The sequence below is a fragment of the Amphiura filiformis genome, chromosome 4 (genome assembly GCF_039555335.1).
Source record: "Amphiura filiformis chromosome 4, Afil_fr2py, whole genome shotgun sequence".
Taxonomy (NCBI): domain Eukaryota; kingdom Metazoa; phylum Echinodermata; class Ophiuroidea; order Amphilepidida; family Amphiuridae; genus Amphiura; species Amphiura filiformis.
In genome coordinates this window covers 20320317-20339585 of record NC_092631.1, presented here as the reverse complement: position 1 = coordinate 20339585, position 19269 = coordinate 20320317, and the positions used below count along the sequence as shown (strand labels likewise).

Here is a 19269-nt window from a genome sequence, read left to right as displayed (position 1 = left end):
TCATTACCATAATAGCAAAATTTAAACCTCTAAACTCAATATAGATATTGTGAAATCGCTCATGTTACTTACGAATACCCGGGTTTCTTCACCTTTTCATTATATAAAGCGTTAGGTGTATGCGTATAATTCCTAATATTCTTGAAAACATATATCCTACTCGTTCTACAATGTGTAAATTGATTCATACTCATTTGATAAATAAAATACAGAAACTGACCTGAACTTCATTTGCAAAAATAAACTAGCATAAATTGACTAAGATCATATTGATCGCGTTATAAAAATAAAAACAAATATTTTCTGGTGGAGCTAGCATTTTTCTGACACCCTGTGGTCTACATTACACGTTAATGGGAATATTTCATTTTAGGTTGATTAGTATTGCGATAGTGAAAGCATCCTAGTGGTATTCGTAGGTAACATTGGGTTTTGATATCACATTTACTATCACACGTCCTGGATTTATTTTACAAGATTAGTAATGGCACTTTTGTTTCCTATAAGGCCAATATGTCATGAATCAATGGGCAAAAAAAAAAAAATGTGGAGACATTTTTATTTCGGACTTTTATTTTTGGCCCGTGGACACTTTTGGTTGGATTCGACCATATATTAACATTAACGTTTCCGACGGTACATTTCTTTTGGAGACATCCTGTATCTTGTTCAAGTCAAGTCTTATGGAATTATATAAGGTATGCAAAAATTGGAATAATCCGCATGTTATTCTATACAGGGCCTTCAAATGCACATTTTTGACCCTCGTATCCAAAAAGATTGGAATATTTCACAGGTGGTGTGTGGAGTCATTAAACCAAATCATCGCATCATCCTCCTTTAAATGTAAGTATGTAACGGTACTTTTTGTGCGCAGTTTTGTTATTCACGAAAGCCACCACCTATTAATACCATTAGATCAATTTTTTAAATAAAACAGTACTTACTTATCTCTTGCTGTTGATTCAGTTCTTCTGCAGTAGTATATATTCTTCTAATAAAAATTCCTTTGACATTATTCTCATCAACTTTTTCCAGAAAACTATGCCATTCTTCCTCAAAAACGTAGTTAACTGAAATAGATTAATTTGACATTTCATTTAAACCACCATGAAGACAGGTTTAGACCAAACAGACAGCTTCTAACATTTTAAGCAAGCCGAATAATGTGAGATTGATGGCGAAACTTTGATTGTTTACGCGTTAATTATAAAGTAATTTGTCCATCCATTAGGAAATGAATTTGGAGAAAACCTTGTGTTAATGAAATACTATTCTGAGCCATCAGCCTGGGTGGCTCACGCTCCAGTAATTTCAGATGATTGAGCTCAGTAATACATCAAAAAATGTCTTCCAATTCATGAAAACAAATAGATAAAAAGCTTAGAGGGAAGGTCCTGCTGCTCAGCGAGTGTTTGTAATTATCAGGTGTTCTCCAAATTCATTCTCTAATGCGAAGTAGACATGAAAATCTGAATGATGTTCTTTGTCAAAGATAGGCAAAATCCGGAGGGCTTTGGTTCGCCGCCGTTATAGCCTTGTTCCGCCACATGCACACTGTGTAGACCAACTTCCCTCAAAAATAGGTGACGCCCGGCGGTAACATATCAGCAAATTTCCAAACAATATCATAAGTAAACGATACATTTATGATCAAATAACCGGAATGTTTTTTTTTCGTACAGTACGACGCTGGAAAAAATAATATTATCTGCATACCTGCAAACGTATGGTGTGTTGCAAACAGGACGAGGAAAGCGATAAATAGTAGAGTTTTCATCATCTTGATTGTGTCCCATAGGTCTGGCCATGGGATCCTAGTCTGAAGTTCTATTGACGTCCACCCAAGCCGCGCGGTTCGTATCTATGATGTAACTACAAACATACAAAGCTGAAATCTGAAATGTGACATAACGTACTTTTTTTGACATTGTATGAATACAAACTATTTCTTTGTTGATCTGCTTCAAGAAGCACGTATAGCCTGTCAGGTGAAAAATGCGCACCCACGCTTAATAATAATGTGAATAGAATCATGATCAAAAAACTCTTTGGAGGTAAAATATCAGTATTTAAAATGGCCTGTGTCACTTGACTCAATGAAATAAATTAGAAAAGGTTGTAAAGCATATTATAGGGCCTCATTCTTAATTTAGCTTGCTTGCTGCATTTATTTTGCTTTTGCATTCAGTTAGATTGAATTCTTTGTATCGTTTGTGGTAGTTCTAGAACCCTAAAATGTGCATACATAGCAAAATCTTTCTCGAGGCGGTCCATTACGATATAATCGTGCAGTCTCTTCAATTATTCTGGTGCTGCATTATCACTCCAAATTTATTTCAGCGTGCTCCTCCACACAGAAGGACTGTGACGAAATACCTTGCATAATTGGTTGGCAATCGTGCGATTGCTCTAAATCACCAAGTGAAATCAAAGGTTTTCACAAGAACTCCAGAGACGCATAATTGCACAAGTTGACATCCTCTGGTGCTCCTGCGGGACTGATCTCTCATTAGACGTGGTGTGAATGCCATGTTGACGGGAGTTGGCAATCTGCATACAGAGGAATGGTGGCCATTTGGAATACTAAGACTATCAATTAATGTGAATGAAGTGGTGATATATGTGATTTTCATGTTGGTTTAATTTTCATTGAACTGTATTTTTACTCGGCTCACAAAATAGCTGCTTAGTCCTTATTAATGGTCACACGCCAGCGCTTGGGAGAGAAGTGGGAGGACAAGCTGTTGATTCAGTTATCAACTATAAGCATTAATGGGCACAATACCTCTCACTTTTAATAGTTTTTTTTAAATTTTAGTGGCGTTTTTCAAACTGTTTACTTTATTTTGATACGCACTATATAAATAAAGAACGAAAAGTATGGTTTTCTTTAATAAAAATTCCCTTTAAAGGGAAAGCTAGCTTCAATGCAGAAGATGCCTTGTAATTAGTTTGGGTGGTGGCATTTTAGGATCACTCTTTTTATGATCCATCATGTTTCATGACAGTCCACCAAACCATCAATGATGAGAACATGCACACAGAAACAGCAAACCAAACAACTCCTATAACTTCCTGTCAATTAATTACTCCAAATTGTTCTTTTTGTCTTTTCTGCCTTTTAGGCTACCCTTAGCTCATTATTAATATAAAGAAATGCAGTTTTTAGTTAATTGGCTAAAAACTGCCATCCTACTTGCCTTATACATGCACATTAATTTTATATTAATTCGCAATTTATACTTAATAAAAAATGTATAAAGACTGATATTGTTCAATTATAATAGGCCTACATGTATATAAATTATACCCATATCAAAAATAGGCCCTGAAATTGCATCGAATTTTTCCCGTTAAAAAGACAAAACTGATGTTTAAGATATTAATTATTTCATAAATGACATTTTGAGTCATTTTTATCCATAAAACGATACAGGATATAGGATATTTTTACTTTGACTTTTACGTCCATAAAGGTTTTAATCAGTTTATCAATACACTCACATCTCATGCTGTGCTGATCTCCAGGAGGTCTGCAAATGTAAATCTAAGAACGCCTGATAACAAGGATTCTATAATTTTCTTTCGTTGATATGCTGTGGAAACTATTATAGGCCTGGCATGAACTTTTAATGTCATATTTCCTTCAAACCATAACTTTTGAAATTCTCACTCGTTTTCATTCGTTGAAACGGCAAAACATACTTTCTTTTTCTTACAAATCCAATAACAGGTCTATTATATATTTTCACCATAAAAAGTTCCGCAAAGTAATTCAAACCAATGCTAGTACCCCGTAATCTCTTTAGCAAACAAAGACGATCTCCGAATTAGATAGCCAGCTAACGCTGGCGAAAAGTACCATGATCGTGTTCGCGGCAAACCAAGACAAGCAGACTTTTGTGCTTGACAAAGTTAGTACCAACATCGTAATATAATGATATCAAACATTCTAATCCGATGAGCCAGAACAATAGACGGTGGAGCCGTTGACCGTGCGCCAGACAGTCAAGGACAACTTGTTATATTATGATATATGCCCTGCAAATACAAAACGTTTTTAAAACGTTCTAGACAGGTTATATTTTGGGTTTTTGGTTTTGGTAAAAACGTTTTAAAACGTTATGTATCAAAACACACTACGAAACTATTTTTAAATGTTTTCAAAATGTTATTGTAAAATATTTTTGCAAACATTTTTGCCAAATATTTTGTCAACACTTAAATACATTATGTTGGACAATTTGCAGGAGGTTATCAAAAGTGTTTTTAAATGTTATGAAAACTTTTTATACCTTATAACCCGACATTTAAAAGTTTTCTGACAACCTTCTCTAACCTTTGGCGAATGATGTCGAAAACATTTTGTGTTTGCTGGGTGACTGGGATTAAATTATTGTGAACGTGATTTTCCTCGTAGTTCAGTTCAGTTCAATTCAGTTTTATTTCGCCACACATCAAATAAGTAAAACAATGTAGTATATCAATTATAATTATTATTACAGATATACATTCCTCTACCAAAGAAAGGCGACCTCTCTCTTATCATGCTTATGGCCGACTGCCGTGGTATTTCGCTTATGTCAATTGCCGCAAACCTGAACAGGATTCGACCTCACATTGATTCTTTACTGAGACGCAACCATACTGGGTTTAGATCAGGACGCAGCTCAGTAAATACACATTTTGAGGAGGATCATGGAATATAAAATTAAAATCTTTAAACCATTCAACTGGACTCACGTTTTTGAGAGGCAACGATCTATGTGAAGAGAGAACAGCCTTCACTCAACAGGGGAGGCGGCCTGCGTCACAATTTGGCGGGGGCCTACAATTCCATATCAAGAACATTTCGAAGAAGTTTGCATATGGAAAGGTTTCTATACAAAAACGATTCTCTTATAAACCATCATGCGCACAGTTTTCACCTCGATACACCTGAACACACATTTTCGTCCCAAGAGCTTCCAAGCAGAGAACAACAAGCAGCGAATGTCTCCACCACAGTCTTGATTACACTACACGGTTGAGTGCATAGCAATGAAGGATCTGTGAAGCTTCTAGCTAAAAATGGGCCTCTTTCATCCAATCAGAATTTTGTTTATATTAAACACTTCCCCCTAAAAACACTTTTAGTCACTAGGTCAACAGATAACACAATTCAATGTTATAGCAAGGCGAATGTGGAAAATCTGTTGAAAACTACCTATCCAAGCACATTTTTTGACCAAAATGTAGATTTTAAAAGTCAAAATCTTAAGTGTTCCTTACAATATTTTTCAAATTTTATGTCATTAAATGAAAAAGCACACTTATATTGTCTATATACTAGAGTCACTAGAATGAGCAATGGTTAATTCTATCTCTTTAAATTGCAAAAAGTTACTCTTTCGTCCGTTTTTTCATACGGTTGTAAATTCAATGAACTATAACCTTTAAAAAGAGCGCTTATAAATTAATATGGGCTCTAAATCTACGACCTCTAGCAACACCATCTCGCCACTGGTCAGTGACCAATTGCCGACAGACCAACAGACGGCCTGAAGATGCACCTAGGATAAGGTGTGAAACTGTTGCCTCTCAAAAAACGAGAGTCCAGTTGAATGGTTTAAAGAATTTAATTTTATATTTGATTATACCTGGATGAATGACAACTTTCACAAACGTAAGATGATCATGGAAGGCTTTAAGGAGTATCAACTTGCCTTGACAGTCACTTTTGTGGACTTTAAATGAGCATTCGACTCCATTAACAGGTCCGTTATGTTTTCAGTGCTGCGGCATTATGGAATACCAAAGGTTGTGGTCAATGCCATTCAGATGCTCCACAAGGACCCCAATAGTGCCGTCATGGTAGATGGTAGATCTCAGAGCTTTTCCAATTAACAATTGGAGTGCTTCAGGGTGCAGGGGATGTGTTGGCACCATTCCTGTTTATTGTCCTGGTAGACTACCATACTGCAGTTACTGTCCGTTTTCCTATACACAATACACAGTGCTCTTTCCCATTGACGAGTGACCTCTACAAATAGCCCTACGTTATAAGTATGGGGATATGACTAGTTAACGTCGCTGTGTGAAAAATAACCGGCCAATATTAAAAGTACTCTTCTAAAGTTCTAGAAAATATAGTTTTTAACATGTCCTAAATTTTTAGCTAATTTAGATGTTTGGAAATATTCGTACTTTGGTGTTTTAGTTAATGTTATAGGTAATAGTACATTGCCTAGTTAACGTCGCTGTGTGAAAAATAACCGGCCAATATTAAAAGTACTCTTCTAAAATTCTAGACAATATAGTTTTGTAACATGTCCTAAATTTTTAGCTAATTTAGGTGTTTGGAGAGGGTCGTACTTTTGTGTTTTAGGAAGGATATGTAAACGACAGATAACACCAAAAATATGAAGAAATTATTTCCAAACCGTGTTAAGTCAACAATCATTATGTTGCTCATTTTCAAGAATGCTGGTTTACAAAAAGCACGCCATTGTCTCATTTCGTGAACAAAAGTACACATACCATTGTTTCCTTTCGTTTCCTTTATAATCGGTTACCCAACTGAAGCTGTAATACAAACTTTATTGCGATATCGCACATGAAAACAGTCACATGTGCACAGCCAGAGAAGATCCGATTTAATCAGTTGAGCTGTTTCAATGAGTGTTATCTTGGTTTAATAGCTTTTAATGGGGTTAAGTCCTGCAAAGGTCGAGATGAATTCTACTGTAGACATGACTGCATCATGCCTTCTGAAGAAATCAACTTTTGGAATTGACGCTGGCATTGTTACCTACCCACGTCAGTCAAGGAGGTATCCTATTTATTTGACAAGAAATGTATATCAATGTATTGAACTGAATTGAAATAGTTCACAGTGACCCATAATTTTTGACCTATGACCTCCGGAACACCATAGGACATTTCAGCACAAAATACATATTATTTGGATTTTTCCACTTTTGAGGTCATCACATAAAGATGTCGTAAAGTTAGTGAATCGAACCTGCTGCTGAGAGTAAAAAACGCCCCCTAGCAGGGTCAGACCGGGCGGAAGTGGATCAACTACTATAATGAAAGACGGAGATCAAAAGAATTTATCGCGTCTGATGTTAGTGTCAATTACGATCCTTGATTAGTTTACACAGGTTAATAGCGCGTAAAAGGAAGGCCGATATATCTGGAGCCGATCGGAGAAAAGGAATAGCATAAAATGGCGAAAAATTACGTACTTTTACAAGATAAAAAGCAACTTTTCTAGGCATGGTTGACATAGTGCCTTCGCGGAAGAAAGTTTCCTACTGAAAGACCTAACTTTTGAGATGATCTGTATGTTTAAAGGTGCAAAATTAACAATAAGGCGCCCGGTTATATCCCGCCGCGTTCAGCAAGTCATCATCACGACATTTGTAAACAAACCGTGCTCGACTTTGATTGACAGGTGACGTTAGACGCGATAAATTCGTTTTATCTTTGTCTTTCATTATATGATCCCATCAGGCAGCAGTGATTTATTTTTCCTCTAGTCCTCTAATTTGATAAGCGAATGTCTTTTTGCTATAGTAATGTCGAAATTAGGACTTACTGTCAAACATACGAAGGAAATACGTGACAGGTAGATAACTTAGAATACAAGCGAGTATATGAAATCACAAAACATGACCTTGCACCATGGCGCCGTATTTGTCTGTTTGTTCGTAATCATTTCCTTCTCATTGTCCTTTGAAAAAAATATCACTCTTCACTAATCAGATATAATGGTATTTGGTTCCCGGGATGAATTACTGATTTTAAAAGTAGGTAAAGAAAAGCACACTATAGTATTAAACTAGGTGTTAATGTAAAGCAAAAATGAACCAACAAATTTCTGACTGAGTTCAGAGTTACAGTAACGTGTCTGGGATTGAAAAGCACGTGGGCCATTGCAACCTGTTGTATATTTTATTTTTCTTTAACCGCTATTTAATTTGGGCATTTAATCCAAGCTGTATCTGCAGATATCATTAGCGCCCTCTAGCAAGGTCAGATCATTATTTTAATAACAATACGCTATTTACATATGAATTGGACACATGCTAATTATCAATTGTCACATCATGATTTCTATTATCCTTGGCTTACGCCATGTATCATTCGTCGGCTGGGGCCCAAACACAACAGATGGATCAGTGACGGTGAATTATTAGTTCGACAAAGATTAATAATGAGAGTTTGCAAAATGCCGTTTTCTTCGCCGTCTTTAAATAAATTTGTCTTTATTACTCAATGATCATGACAATTAATAAAACAATTGTCAAACTTGAATACAATAAACTAAGTCCCTTCAACATGTTCAACCCACACCTTTCGTGATTCGGTCGAGCTTGTACAACCTTGCTACGGCCCTGCATTAAAATGCCTGTATAATGTTAGATTATCAAATATCCTGTAATTCAACTTTATCAGTGTTTCAACATGTTTTTTTATTCTTAGGATCAGATCTAAGACAAGACCCAAAAGGACGAAGGTAGGCAGGAACGTGCTGAAAAAGTAGTCGGTGACGAGTTTACATCTTCGGCGCTTTAAATTCCTTCCAAAGTTGCGTAATATATTCGACCCACTCTCACCAATCATTTTCATTATGTGTTTTGATCCCATAATTCAATTTCTTGAATCTGAGATGAGCCACGGATATGATATCGACGGCACTAAAGTTATTACCACTCCTTTTGCAGATGATTTCTGCCTCATTACTGGCAATAAGCGCACTCACCAGCGTTTGATATCCAAAATCAACTCGCTTACTGCCACGATGGGTCTGAAACTCAAACCTGCAAAATGTCGTTCTTGTCACTTGTCCGTGGCTCGTCATCCGATTTGCTTTATCAGTTGGGTGAGACTGCTATACCTTCAGTCAAAACTGAATCCCATAAATTTTAGGGTCTCTTATCACTTTTAATAACAAAGAATTTGATATTTACGAGTATGTCAGACAGATGTTGACATCGGGCCTAGACAACATCAAAACTCCCCATTCGTGCTGAATATAAAATTCGCATTTATATGTGCAATATTTGCTTCCATCCTTGAGGTATCGTCTTACTGTGAACGACATGTGCGCAACCCATCTTGAAAAGCTGGATGCCCTTGCCAACAGGTATTTAAAGACATTTTTTGGTATTCCCCACCCTGGCACCATGGCTTTCGTTCACATGCCAAAAGGTTTAGACATCAAATCTATCTCGGATTTGTACCGTGAAGCTCATTTAACAGCGCACATCTCTTCTAGAGTTAAAGGAGGTCCCCTTGTCAACCACTGTCTTGACACTCGTCTCAATAGGGAACAATCCTGGACAAGGAAAAAATCTATAACTCATGAAAGTGAATCGGTTTTTAAAATTGTAAATAAATCTGTTGACACTCCTCTCAAAACTATTCAAAAAAATGCTAAAACCTATCTGAAAGATAAAGTTCAAAAATGTGGCACTCGCATGTTAAAACTCTCCTTGTTCAAGGGCGATTTTCGATCTTCTTGCTCTAGAAACAACATGTCACCATTGGAAGAGCATTATTTACAATCTTCCCCACGGTGTCCTGAAATTTTTGGTCAATGCCCTTGGTGACACAATGAATAATAAGACCAATCTCAAACGATGGGGCAAAGCAGCATCTGATAAATGCAGAACTTGCGGGAACCGTGAGACCCTCCACCACGTGCTTAACCATTGCAAACCTTCCCTTGAAAAAGGTCGGTTCACATGGAGACACAACAACATTCTCAATTATATTGTCAAAACCATTAAATTGGGCTTTATTAATGATGTTAGTCCTCCCCAAATTTTGTCCGACTTGGTAACCAGAGCAACTAACATTCCACCCCCCCCCCCCACAACAATTCCTTTTGAATGTTCAACTACAAACCTGGTTCCTGATGTTTGTCTTTTTTGGAAAAACATTAAAAAATTTGTCATCATTGAGCTCACTGTCCCTTTTGAATTCAACGTTGCTAAAGCTCATGTTCGAAAGTGCAATAAATATGCCCCCCTGGTCGCTGACATTGAAGACTCTGGTTACGAAGTTAGTCTTATTTGTATAGAAGTAGGTTCAAGAGGATATATTACACCAGACAATATTAATCGTTTAAGAAATCTTGAAACTGTGCAATAACCCGACATCCTTCAAAATATTCAGGGATAATCTTTCAAAACTGGCAATTGTTTCATCTTTCAGTATTTTTCATTCAAAACAAGAGCCTTCCTGGATTTGTCCACCGTTTTTAGAAATTTAATATTTTTTATTGTTAATCTGGGTGTCTGGTCTGTTTTAGGCTGCTCTTTTTACTCTTCTGATTGTAATTTTATATTATGCCTTTTTATACAAAGTTTTATAACATGTCTTGTATTTGTGTTATGTCTTGCGTGCCACCATCAACATGGGGCACTGATCTAGACTTGTATATTTTTGTTTTCCTTTTTAATGAATAAAAGTGATGTAAGATGATGATGATGATGATAATAAGGTAACATATTGTAGAATTATTATAATAAACGAGATATAGTTTGACAAGGAATAACACAACGATTCTTTTATCTTCATAAGTATCTCTTTAAACTATATAAAATTTATGGTAAGAAAACAAAACGTTCTAATGTAACATTAGATAAATTGCGATGTTCCAAACGCAGCACGTGGAACGTACGTTTTTACGTACGTTAATACGGTGTTAAATATTGCTAGTCTCGGTTCCAAACTGGATTGTGCTCATTCGCTGGAATAAAGTCTATAATATTTGATCTAATCTAGGTCGATAGAGGGCATAGTGATTGTAAAAATAACAGTAAGCTGAGTCTCTGCCTAATTCAAACAGGCCGCTTTTGATTTTTTTTTCGTCCTGAAAATTGGGCGCGTTGCATGGACTTAGAATGAGGTAAAATCAGCATATTTCAACGTAGCATCTGCGTTTTATTCTACGTTGGAATCCAAAATGGGAAATCGCAATGTCATTTTTTGTACGCAAAGTATCACACACATTTCAATGGGCAATCTCTGCGTACGAATATTGCGTTTAAATTTAGTCCATTTTTAAGTACTTGAAGTATAGTGAATCCAGCACCTTTTGGTGACAGATTTAGTTTATGGTACAAATGCGGGAGAAGCGCGCGAAAAAATTTGCTATTTTGAAGCTAAACTGATTAAATATGGTGCAAAAGTGGAATAAATGCGCACGAAGCGCGCGAAAATTTGCACTTTTGGGGCTAAAATGGGCAAATATGAGATTAATTTGGTCAGAAACCTATATTCAGGCGTCAACATTGGGGAGGGGGGATGATTGTATGGAACATCCCCCTGGCAAAATATTGGGGGTAAATCCCCACATCCCCGGAACCTACGCCTATGATCGCTGTACATTTATTATAATGATTTGTTACAAACAAAAAGGATCATAATAATAATTAGACTTTCCTTCGTATGTTCATTATCTTTGACTGTCTTTAACATATTCTGAAATGGACGACAAATTTTGTGCATTTTCAACGATGTATCTACGTCGATTTCGCAAATGGCTAAATACGTGACCTCGCTTCGATAAAGGAGAGTGGTTTTGAATAGATCAACGTACGTCCGATGTCTACGTTTGGAAATCGCAATGTCTCTATGTAGCGAGCCGACTCTTACACAACGATGATTCCCTCGCTAATTTTTCAGCATCTGTAATCGTAGTAGGCATGGTTCGGTTAAGAGTCTCAGGAAAGAATAGTGCTAACCCACTGGCAATGAGGGAAACGATACCGAATATGATTAGAGGGAGCGAGATGTCAACACCGCCCTAAAAGAAACGAAACAGCAGAAAATGTTTTAAAACCTTGTAAATTCTGTAGTATAAGCACACTTATATTGTCCATATACTAGCTTCAGTGAGCAATGGCCAATTCTCTTTAAATTGCAAATCTTGTGCAAAAAGTTACTATTTTTGCCTGTTTTGCCATACGGTTATAAATTCAATGAACTATGACTTTGCTATAGAGCACTAACTTACACATTGATATGATGTACGTACTGTGTTATGAACATCGCGTATGCGTTCGACTAATATTTCCATCGTAATTATTACACGACGCGGTTCCTGCGTTTAATTAAGCAGCACCTGGAGTCTTGATTTTTGCAGGGTTTGTTAGTTTAATAAAGTATAATATAATCGTGTAAAAACAGAATTTTCCAAAATAATAAGGGCGTAAATGTTACATTATGGCTTAAATATTAATTTTAAACAACGACACTAGTTTATTCTATCATTATCATCAGGAGCAACAGCAAACAACAAACGACGCAAAAACAACAACAACAACAACAGCAACATTAACGGTAACAATAACAACTATATAATACATACCAAGTATACCAGGAATGGGGCTACCATAGCACTAGCTCTGGCAATTAGCGAAGTACCGCCCATACCTACATTACTATAAAAAAGATGACAAAATGACACATCAATATTTATCTCCCTGGGGTATTAAATTGTTGAAAAAAACCCCTTACTTTAGACAACTATAGCGTATGTCTTACCTTTGAGGTGTGCGGCTTACGAAATTGTGAGGTATAATATTATTTTACCCCTCATGGTGAATGAAAAATGGGCGGAGTAAAATGTTAAAACATTTTACTCCGCCCATTTTACACCGTCAAAAGTACACTGCGTTTAAAGAGTGTACGTCTTACTGCATACGTAACCTTGATCGTGTCCAAGCCGTATTTTTGCTAGGAAGGTTGGTCACTTCATATATGCAATATTTCATACAAATTTGTAATACCTACCGTACGACAGTCGGAAGCCACTCTGCGGTATAAACAAACACCAAACAGAACGAAAATGAAATGGAAAATTTACCAAGAGTTGCTGCGGTGACAATAAGAGGCCCCAGATCAGTGCCATTATCTTTAAAGAAAAGAAAATACGTGGTTAAACCCAAAAAATACCCGCCAAGACCGCATTGTTTTACATTATAGGTGGGATGGAGCCGACGGGTCCCAGCTGCCATTGAGGTATAGGAATTCGTGGATTTGGATTCATCATTATGTACCGATAAAAAAACCCACAGTATGAAATAGACTTCGGCGCCGACAGTGGGATGCTGATAGAGTTATAGGAACAAACTAGATGTTATCTCTTTAAAAATCACTGTCGGCATCGACATTGGGATGCTGATAGAGTTATAGGACCAAACTATATGTTATCCCTTTAAAAATCACTGTCGGCATCGACATTGGGATGCTGATAGAGTTATAGGACCAAACTATATGTTATCCCTTTAAAAATCACTGTCGGCATCGACATTGGGATGCTGATAGAGTTATAGGACCAAACCTAGATTTAATCCCTTTAATAATCACCTGTTTTGTCAGAAATACTTCCAGTCATAATGCAAAAGATACCAGCAATCAAAAAAGATATACTTTGACACCATCTTCGTGGGAGCCTATAGCAAGCCGAAAGAATAATGAAGCATTATAATTATTGTGAACTTAACAGACATTTTATAATTAGAGAATAATGTACATATAATTATTATCTCAAATCCAGACCATCTCCGAGTATAATATATCATATATTTTTTAGAACTTCTCTGCTGTCCAAATTTAAGATATTGCTTCTTATTTCGGAGAAAGATGATCAACATACAAATCACATAGCAGATATTGCATGCTTTTTTATTTATAACATTCGGCCGAAGTCAGGCTAAACCCAATAGTGTTTTTGAGGCTACTAAATTCAAGGGATGCCATCCGGATATGACGTGAGAAGGAATATGGGAAAAAGTCCGATTTTAGATGCAGGAGGAAAACCAGAGCCTGGATCGGCAACCAAATTCACATGTGGCACTGCGGGGAGTTTAAGCACCCGGTGGAAGCTCTATAGTCCGACGGTTCTTTATTCCGACGGTTCTTTAGTCCGAAGGTTCTTTAATCCGATGGTTCTTTATTACGAAGGTTCTTTATTCCGACGGTTCTTTATTTCGAAGGTTCTATAGTCCGAATCTAAAAAAAGGTTGCCTAATCCGAATATTAAAAGAGGTCCTTTAATCAGAATTTTAAAAACGGTTCTCTAGTCCGAATATGAAAATAGGCTCTATAGTCCGAATATGAAAATAGGCTCTATGTCCGAATTAAAAAAAAGGTTCTCTAGTCCGAAAATAGAAATAGGTTCTCTAATCCGAATTTGAAAAAAGGTTCTCTAGTCCGAAATTGCAAAACGGTTCTATAGTCCGAAACGGATACCGTATTCTTTAGTCCGAATTGGTAAACGGGTTCTATAGTCCGAATTTTATTTGTATCATTTGTTTCAGTGTCAAATCATCAATTGTTAAATACAAATCCGCTGCTGTTCAACATGGTTGGTTTCTCTGGATATTTTCCGTAGCGTACATTGACGTTCGCCTTTATTCTGGTTATATTTTCTTCATTTTTATCCGTTTTTCATTCCATTATAATATTGTATACTAGTAATACTCTACGATGTATTCGGGCAGTAATTTACAGAATAGTTAAAGTATAGTTTTATCTTGCGATTTGGGGGTGCCCGGGGTGTAAACTGTTTCAATGTACGGGTAGTCTTGTGATTAAATCATCATCATTTTCGACCCGTACTCTACCCTGAAAACCCGTTTCTGGCCATTTTTCAATCCGAGGGCCTGCTTTATTCAAAAATTGTGTTATGCAACTTTTTTGGCGATCCAAGTTCATGTGCAGGTCTCAAATATTTATTTAGGCTATAACATGCCTCTTTTTTTACACAGAAAGGCCAAAATATCTCTAAAAAGACTTTTGTTTTTACTGGAATCCATCTACATTACATCGTGATTTGGTGGTGTACGCCCTTTAGCAGCAGAGTCATCTCGTTTACCATAAACTCTGCTTTAGTCTTATTTAGCTAGAGGTTATGTTAATGTTTTAAAAATTCGGACTATAGAACCTTTTTACTAATTCGGACTAAAGAACACGGTATCCGTTTCGGAATATAGAACCGATTTGCAATTTCGGACTAGAGAACCCTTTTTTGAATTCGGATTATAGAGCCTCTTTCTGTATTCGGACTATAGAACCCTTTTTAAAATTCGGACTATAGAGCCTATTTCTATATTCGGACTATAGAACCTTTTTTTAAATTCGGACTATAGAGACTATTTTCATATTCGGACTAGAAAACCGTTTTTAAAATTCGGACTATAGAACTTTCGAAATAAAGAATCGTCGGAATAAAGAACCTCTTTTCAATTTTTTTTCGGACTAGAGAACCTCTTTTAAAATTCCGAATAGCGAATGCTATGAACACGTGTTCGACTAGCGAACCTTCGGACTAAAGGACTTTCGGATTATAGCACCTTCGGATTATAGAGCAGTCCCCGTTTAACCCCGGCCACAGTGGTAAGAAGCGGGTGAGAAGAGAACTATATACACTAACCCGGCCTCCCTGGGAGTCCCATTAAATGGGACTCATATATTTTGAATCTGTTTGGATCAGTCTGCTCTCAGTAGTGTTGCAGGTAAATTTACACAGCACCTACTGCGTTTTATAATATTAAAGTATATCATGGTAAGTGGGACCAGACACGATATGCACATTTTCCAGACCCCTGGTTTCCGGCGTCACCGCGTACCTGCATTTCTAATGACTTTTCACCCCTTCCGATTATATGGTTTAACTTCAGTGTTTATATTACACTGGCCAAAAGTATTGCAACATCACTGATGAGAATTCTTAATTGAAAGTTGAACATTGATCCAATATACTGTCGTTTTTATAAAGATGCCAATGTTCTTTGCGTGATATGATTAAGGTATGGTGACATAATGTGCGTTCCAATGGAGGAAGGACGGAAATCCGTTAGAAAACAGAGAGGAAGAAACGTAAGTCCACAAAATGTCCAGATGCATACTGCAGTTACTGTTTATTTTCCTATACACAATACACAGTGCTCTCACCATTGAGGTGTGACCTCTACAAACAGTGTAAGTTAGAGGTATAGGTCATTTCCTAGTTAACGTCACTGTGTGAAAAATGACCGGCCAATATTTATTGTACTCTCTGAAATTCTAGGAAATATAGTTTTGTAACATGTACTAAATCTTTAGCTAATCTATATAGATACATGTATTTGGAAATATTCCCATTTCTGGTGTTTTAGCAAGTAGGGCACGGCATGGCCTGCGAAATTTCCTGTGTAAATCGAATGCAACTTTTAGTGACTATCACTCACTTGTAGACCGCTCTCTTCCGAAGGGCATTAAAGCTAAACCACTTGACGGATATGTTTTGTACTTGATGTCAATCAAGAATAATGAAAACATTACAGTCATGTAGGCTAAAAACTGAGTATGTGGGGCATCTGCAAATGTTCGTACCTCCCTGATATGTAATGTAAATGACAGATAACAGCAAAAACAGCTCCCATATCTGTCCATAACTTTGGTCAGGGCAGCGAGCCAGGGGATTTCAAGTGGGTGATTATTGATTGGCAAGTGCCATATTTGGGCATAAGTACAGTGCACAATTTAATGTGGAGGATCGACTAGACTTTATCGATTGATTTTGCTGGAATAGTTTCCTGTTAACCATGTTTAAGTACTGCAAAGGTCGAATCATGTTTGTTGTGCAGTATAACTGCACTATGGCCTTTATAATGTCTTTAATTAGCTTCTGCATCGTATAGCAATTAGCTACGTAAGAAGGATTGGAAGACTCCGGAATTTCAATAATAAGGTCATGTGGACATAATGACATTTAAACAGGTAATGAACCCACAAAACAATGCTTTGGTGTGATTCAAGATCATCCGGTGCCTTGTGGGGTAGTCACGTGGACTTTCTTTCTTTTGAGTCCTCATACCTTGAAAGAACTTTGTCTTAGTAGAAGGCTCTGCTTTCTTCTCTTCCGCTTGACACATTCATTTTTCATTCATTCATTCATTTTTTATTTCCACAATTCACATAAAAATTACAAAATACGCACTAAATTTATGAATCATTCTTTCTGATAAACGATTCTGTCTGTCTTTCCGTACGTTCTTCTGGATTTATAAGCACTAATACACGCGCATGATGCCACCATTGGTGTAGGGCATTGGTGACCCTTCCAACCCATTGGTTAGCCGAATCGTAATTAATTCATGTAAAAGGCATTATTATCTAGTACGTGATGTGAATTCGATAGTGTTGGATAAAAGATCAACAGAATGTTTGTCGAATTCTTCTTTTTAAACTAGGATTCCGGAATCTATAGCTATTGATGGTTCATGAGCTTGTTGGCTTGGGCGAGGTGGGATGCCGGGAGTGGATAAACATGATAAATGTTTTGTCAGGTTTGTTACGTTTCGCAAGACAGGTTGAACATTCCCTACTGTCCAATGACACATTTATGATATAATTTATAATAGATTATTACCATTTCAGTGCGATGATGATGAAAATAGAACTCGGTATTTCGACCATACACAGGAGAAAAATGTTGAGGTACTTATTACCAGCCAAGTTGACACTGTTTAAGAAGAGACCGTAATACACCAAACTGTTCACAAACCTTGAAGTACAAATAATATTAATCTCACTAAAGAGTTAGGTACAAAATGGCAAAGTAAAGTGTAAGTTAGAATACCAATGGGATGTCGGCCAAAACAATATAGAAATGCTAAGAAGAATTCTCTTCGATCATAAATAATTTTACTTCAATTTAATTCGCTCATTATTTTCTATTGTTGTGGCACATTGGTCTTGAATGGAGGAAAATTAGCGCAGTGTTCCTGTAGTTAGTACTTCTGCATATTATGGCGCTTACTGTAACACACAGTTCAGGATTCTGTACCCATTTGTCATAATATCTACATATTCTTTTTAGATCCGTCATAGATTTTGAAATAATTATCAAACGATATGACAACAATGATGATATAAAGACTATTGTGCATTTATAAGAATTTATGTTTTGAAATTAACAAATCAATCCAATGTTTTTAACATAATTCCAATAATTCATTCTTACCAACAGTAACACATAAACACATAGTTGCACAGTAGTATCGGCCTCCGTAATAAATGGAGCAAATTCGTGTGTGATGTTGGTGCTAATTCGGAGTGCCCATTCACTGTATCATGCACCTTAGCAAAAGGCGATGTTGTTGTTTCTCTGAAATTCACGTCAGATCTATCACTAGAAACATATGTTTCGCCGAGTGATCCATGATCGTCGTCGCTAGCAAAAACACGAGTTTCGAGAGTTAAACATGGTTCATCCGTTTTTTCTGATTGCAAAGGATCATCTTTAACAGAATTGGATGACGTTAACAATCTCCCAGGTGCCGAGATATTGTTAAACTTCGCAATGTTTTGGAGAATTTTCTCTGCTTCGTCAATTCGACCTCGAGAGATAAGCCATCTGACCGACTCGTGGAAGAACCTGATTGTTTAAACATGTAAAAATAACTTGCCACAAGAGTTCCATAATCATGATAATTATATCGACAAAGCAATAGGAGCGCAGCACAAAGACGTTGCGCCAATATCAGGCGATAACGAAATAAAGTAGATAGATAAAGGGAACATTTTTGGACGGTCTTTCGTGTATTTCGTAATAAATGCCATTTGAAACGCAGCAATTTGGTAAATAGAAACGCAGCAATTTGTTACCTATTTCGGGAATTAAAAACATCGGATTTCCGTTTTATGGCAACCTCATTTCATAATTATGATCACTAAGAACCAAAAAACCAATTTAACTACTTTGAGAAACGATACTACATTTTACAATATGAATACAAAACCCAACCAAGTCCATACGTTGGCCAAATTGAGTTAAGCATGGGAAATTGTTGCTATACATAGGTCTGTCATATGTATGAAAGAAGAACTCAAATTCATCCTCTGTGTCTATTGAGCATGTGAAAAATAGCATGTATGAAAGAACCACCCAATTCCATGATTTGAGTCTTGTAACACATTGATTGAAATCCAGTATGTATAAAAGTCCACTTGTAATACATTCATTGCTGGAGAGTGACTTTTGAAAAAAAAATGGGTTTAATAAAGGAAAGTGTGTGGTTTATGCACATATCAAATGCAACCCCGGCCCCTGGGGACCCGGGGATGGCCAGGTCGTGGGCCGTGGATTTTGGGTTTAAAAGTTCAAGTCCCGGGTATACACCTGGTCAATCCCGGACCCACCCGGGCAAAACTCTCAGCCACTCCCCGGCCCACCCGGGGCCAATATCCGATGCAAACAGATGCAAACCCCGGGTATTC

At 36.9% G+C, this 19269-nt stretch overlaps 1 protein-coding gene across 1 annotated transcript in view; it reads right to left on the bottom strand.

The window, feature by feature from the left end:
- The window catches only part of LOC140150046 (uncharacterized), a 36767-nt gene extending 34948 nt beyond the window's left edge, over positions 1 to 1819 (bottom strand). The window contains exons 1-2 of the mRNA XM_072172051.1: positions 1720 to 1819; positions 948 to 1073 (exon numbers count right to left, since the gene is read on the bottom strand). Of these exons, the coding sequence (XP_072028152.1) occupies positions 948 to 1073; positions 1720 to 1783 (190 nt within the window). The 5' untranslated portion in view covers positions 1784 to 1819. The remainder of the gene's footprint in view (positions 1 to 947; positions 1074 to 1719) is intronic.
- Between the last annotated feature and the right edge of the window lie 17450 nt (positions 1820 to 19269).